General features: G+C 42.0%; 1 protein-coding gene and 1 pseudogene across 1 annotated transcript in view; both read right to left on the bottom strand.

The window, feature by feature from the left end:
• Nucleotides 1-2,041: 2,041 nt before the first annotated feature.
• Nucleotides 2,042-2,143, bottom strand: LOC119421373 (annotated as a pseudogene).
• Nucleotides 2,144-2,251: 108 nt separating this feature from the next.
• Nucleotides 2,252-4,485, bottom strand: part of LOC119420856 (chymotrypsin-like protease CTRL-1) — a 16,186-nt gene continuing 13,952 nt past the window's right edge. The window contains exons 3-5 of the mRNA XM_037688283.1: nucleotides 3,533-3,792; nucleotides 3,303-3,451; nucleotides 2,252-2,266 (exon numbers count right to left, since the gene is read on the bottom strand). Coding sequence (XP_037544211.1) covers nucleotides 2,252-2,266; nucleotides 3,303-3,451; nucleotides 3,533-3,792 — 424 coding nt within the window. The remainder of the gene's footprint in view (nucleotides 2,267-3,302; nucleotides 3,452-3,532; nucleotides 3,793-4,485) is intronic.

Genomic DNA, 4,485 nt, shown 5'->3' with positions numbered 1-4,485 from the left:
CTGTGGAAAGCGTGGTCCTGCTGCTCAGAGTGGTGTCTGATTTTAATTTTAAACTGACCACCTCTACTGCATCATCAACAGGAATGCACATAAAGAGTGATGTGACATCAAAAGAGACCATTGTTTCATCAGTCTCCATGATGACATCCCTCACCTTATCCACAAAGTCCATGGTGTTCTGTATGTGGTGTTCTGAGCTGCCAACTAAAGGGATGAGTACAGACTCCAGATATTTGGAAACATTGTAAGTGACAGAGTTAATCATTCTAACAATTGGTCTTAAAGTTACACCTTGTTTGTGGATTTTAGGTAAACCATACAGACTAGGTGTGGCCTCCCCTGGGTACAGTCTGTGGTACAGAAAACGGTCAATAGCCGTGAATAGTAAACAGCCATCAGTGTGCTAATGATCCATCGTTAGGCTGATGGTCCTTCTTGAGCATGTGAGCAGCTGGTTTTGGTTGTCAGCAGCAAAACTGGTTGATCCACTCTGAGAAGGTGCTATTTAAGAGACTGAGCTGAATACAGCACCTCAGACTGAGGAAGTCTCTCGGATGAGAGACGAAACGTTTCTACATTTTTTTGTTGTTTTGCTTTGTTTTGTTTTTTTGAATGTCCAGAGGACCAGATTTAACTTGTTTAGGTAGCTGTTTTTGTTTTTAATATAATTTTCAAATCATATGTTTTTTTATGGGCAGCACGGTGGCGCAACTGGTATAGTTGCTGCCTCTCAGCGAGCAGGTCCTTGGTTCAAACCCCGGTCCAGGGGCCTTCTGGGTGGAGTTTGCATGTTCTCTCCGTGCATGCGTGGGTTTTCTCCGGGTGCTCCGGTTTCCTCCCACACACCAAAAACATACATGTAAGGCTGATTGGTAACTTTAAATTGTCCCTAGGTGTGAGTGAGAGAGTGAATGGTTGTTTGTTTGTCTCGTTTGTCTCTATGTGTCCCTGTGATGGACTTGCGACCTGTCTAGGATGTACCCCGCCCCTCGCACAGTGATTGCTGGACATGGGCACCAGCGACCCCCATGACCCAAAATGGAATAAGCGGGTAAAGATAATGGATGGATGGATGGATGTTTTTTATGATTGCCTACTGTTGTACTGATAAATATCTCCTGGAGGTTAAACTATATCTTGGATGCAAATATCAAACTGTGAAATCTTTCTTTTTCTACAACTGATAGTGGTTGGTCATGAATCATGATGAAGTTTAGCAACTTCTCTGTAAACATTTGAGCTCTGTGGTTTCAGCGATGCCTTTTTCTTGTTCAATCCGAAGCAAGCAGCCTGATTTGGGGCAGCCACGCTCAGTCTGTCCCTCCTCATAGACGGGCAGACTGAGCGGGGCAGATTGGACGCGGCTGCCCGGGGTCGAGTCGCTTGTTGTGTGTTGAGCAAAGAGCAGCGCCCCGCTGAAACCACAGAGCTCGAATGTCCATCGTAAAACTAACTTCACCGCGGTTTAATGTGGCGCTATGGCTCTGCAGACATTGCACGTTGCTGTCTTGTTTTGTGTGTTTCTAGAGTAAAATATTTCCACACAGCGGACATGTTTAGATGAAAAGTTGGTTAGCTGTTAACCACATTACTGCTAACTCAGTCCTCACGTTGTAGCTGGCTGCAAACTATGAAATGGATTTCCAGAATGTGAGGCGGGTCTTATTACTCTGGGTTCATGAGACACGCCGCCGTTCAGGAAATCCATTCCATAGTTTGAAGTCAACATGCATCATGGATCGAAAATATCGACAGGTGGATCAGAAAATCCGATACGTAAAATATATACGATGGGGCCGATCCGATACTGGATCGGATCGGCCCCATCCCTAGTTTCTATACAGACAAAAATAGTTATTTGAATTTAACCCATCACATGTGAGATACACCCAGGTGGCAGCTTTGTAGGCACCTAGGGAGCAGGTGTCTTGCTCAAAGATACCACTGCATGTGGACATGGCAGGGAGTTGAACCTGTGACTTTCTGGTCCCAGGTTGGCTGCTTTACCTCTACACCATCTCGGCCCCTAAAAAGCTTTTGGCACCTGGTATTCCCAGGCAGTCTCCCATCCAAGTACTAACCAGGTCCGACCCTGCATAGCTTCCAAGCTCAGATGAGATCGGGTGTGTTCAGGATGGCATGGTTGTTTTGTGTTTCCTTTGTGTAGACTGTCGTGGGATGGCCTTTTTTTACGCGACACTACTAAATCCAGCTGAGCTGAAGAATTATATAACATGATGCACTCAGACTTTCAGTTCTCATTGTACTTGGTAAAAAGAGAAGAACAAAGAAAAAACCTCATGTACAGCATTTAAACGAAAGGATCTATTACACCTGTTTTATTTTCATGCTTGCCAATACACAAAGCCTTGTGTTCTTGTGTTCTTGTGGGACAATTAGGAAAAGTTTTATATAGTACCAGACAAAGGTTTGGACCCACCAGGTGATTCAAAATAAATGGGTCAGTGTTAAGATGTGTTTAGTGATTAGAACAATTCAGCTCAGGTGGCAGTTGTTACTGCCATGGAGTCCTTTCTTCAGAATAATGACCATTATGAAATGTCATAATTTTTTTTAGTCGTATTGAAAAAAATATTAACCTATAATTTTGATTTCTCTCTTATAAATATATAGCTGTGAAAAGATTTGTTGAGTTAGTTAGACATGCATCTAGACATCTACACCTCTAGATGCAGGAAGAGGGCCACCTGCAGCGTGAAGGACCCCACTCACCCAGCACACACACTTTTTTGCCTCGCTCCTCTCAGGTTGAGGAGCATTAAGTGTAGAACCACTAGACTGAGGAACAGCTTATACCCTGTGGCTGTTAGACTCATGAATCTCTAACCAGAATAATCATTGTGAAAAATCACATCATGTTACTGCTGATCTGTTTCATGTTGATGTGTTCATTCGTACTCATTTGCTCACACAGACTCATGTTCATGCTGCTGTTCGCTGTATTGTTTTTACGCTATTAGTGCTTAGCGTATTTTTAGCTGATGTTTTTCTTAGTTCATCTTAGTTCTTATTACTGTTTTTCTTTGACATTTGATTGTTGGATGTAACTGGGACTTTGAGTACACAATCTCGTTCCACCATATGTACCACATGTGTTGCGAATGACAATAAAGAAACTCTGACTCTGATGTATGACTTAAATCATTTTACCAAGTCCACACATTAAGAAACCTAAAGTAGCATTAGATGCAAAGACCAGTTTCCAAAAGTATTTTACCTCACTTTATAGTTAAAAAGACCTTTCAAACACACACACACACACACACACAAAGGATAATCACCTGACATGAGTCCTTGCCTCCATTTTTAAGTCCAGCACATATCATGTTGTTTGTGATTTCAGAGAAGCCTTCTAAGTAGCATGAGCACCTGTTGTTTCCCACTATCGGTACCTTTGCTTCTTGCAGAGTGTTGGATAGTGATCCAGACCCTAATTGAAAGAATAAGAGTTTTGTTTCATATTCAGAAACACTGTTGTTAAAGGAAATTAACCTTAGGTGGGCTAACTTACCAGTCATGCCAAAACCAGTGATCCAGCTTCTAAGACCATCATTGAAAGTGCTGTATTTTCCTGCCAGACAGATTGGTTTTATAGCTTCTGTAAAATTCACAGGAGCTGACAGCTTCAGAAGACAGATGTCATTGTCCAAGGTAAAATCGTTGTATTCAGGATGGCAGATAATTCGATCAAGCGATCGAGTCACTTCAGTGGGGTTGATATGAGACAGGCTGTACACACCCAGATGGACTGTTACGTCATGGAGGTCATCACTTAAAGAAAAAAAAAAGTTAAAGTTGGCATTTTGTCATTTAGAGTTAACTGTGCTCTTGGTAAATATGTAGCTTAAATACAACTGTCGGCAAAAGAAGAAAATACATTTATTTTAATCTCTTTTTAAGAGGTAACTGACAGAACATTCAGGAAGGAATGGTAAGACACGGATGCAGTTTAGACAACGTGCATATCAGTGATGAATGTAGAGGGTTCATTTGTTAATGGGCAGATGTAAAATATGCACCAGAGAGTATAAGTGGTAGCATTAAGAATGGAGCAGTAGTGTTACAGGGGTCATGTTGTGTGTTTATGTGAGGCTGGGTGGTTGTATCAAACAGCTGCCCAACATGTGGCGAGTACAGATGACAAAGTGTTCCATGGTCCATACCGATGAGTACCTGCGACCTTGGGCACCAGAATATAACTAAATTTTTACTTTAGGCCAAATTTAGCCCAGTTATAGTCTAGACATTGTTTCGAACCAAAAATGTTCACACAGGGTCTCACACACCTGCAAGTGTTCGGGATAAATGTGAATGTAAGAGCAGCATAAACAAATTACTGTACAGTAGTCCCTCATTTATTGCGGGAGATCTGTACCCTGAAGCCCCGCGATAAGTGACAAACCGCGACGTAGGAATAGTAGTACAAGTAGTACAAGTAATAAGTAGTTTATTATATATAACCAC

This window comes from Nematolebias whitei, chromosome 1 (assembly GCF_014905685.2).
Source record: "Nematolebias whitei isolate Nwh7 chromosome 1, NemWhi1, whole genome shotgun sequence".
Lineage (NCBI taxonomy): Eukaryota > Metazoa > Chordata > Actinopteri > Cyprinodontiformes > Rivulidae > Nematolebias > Nematolebias whitei.
Note: the sequence above shows the minus strand (reverse complement) of the source record. Positions and strands in the feature narration are given on the sequence as shown.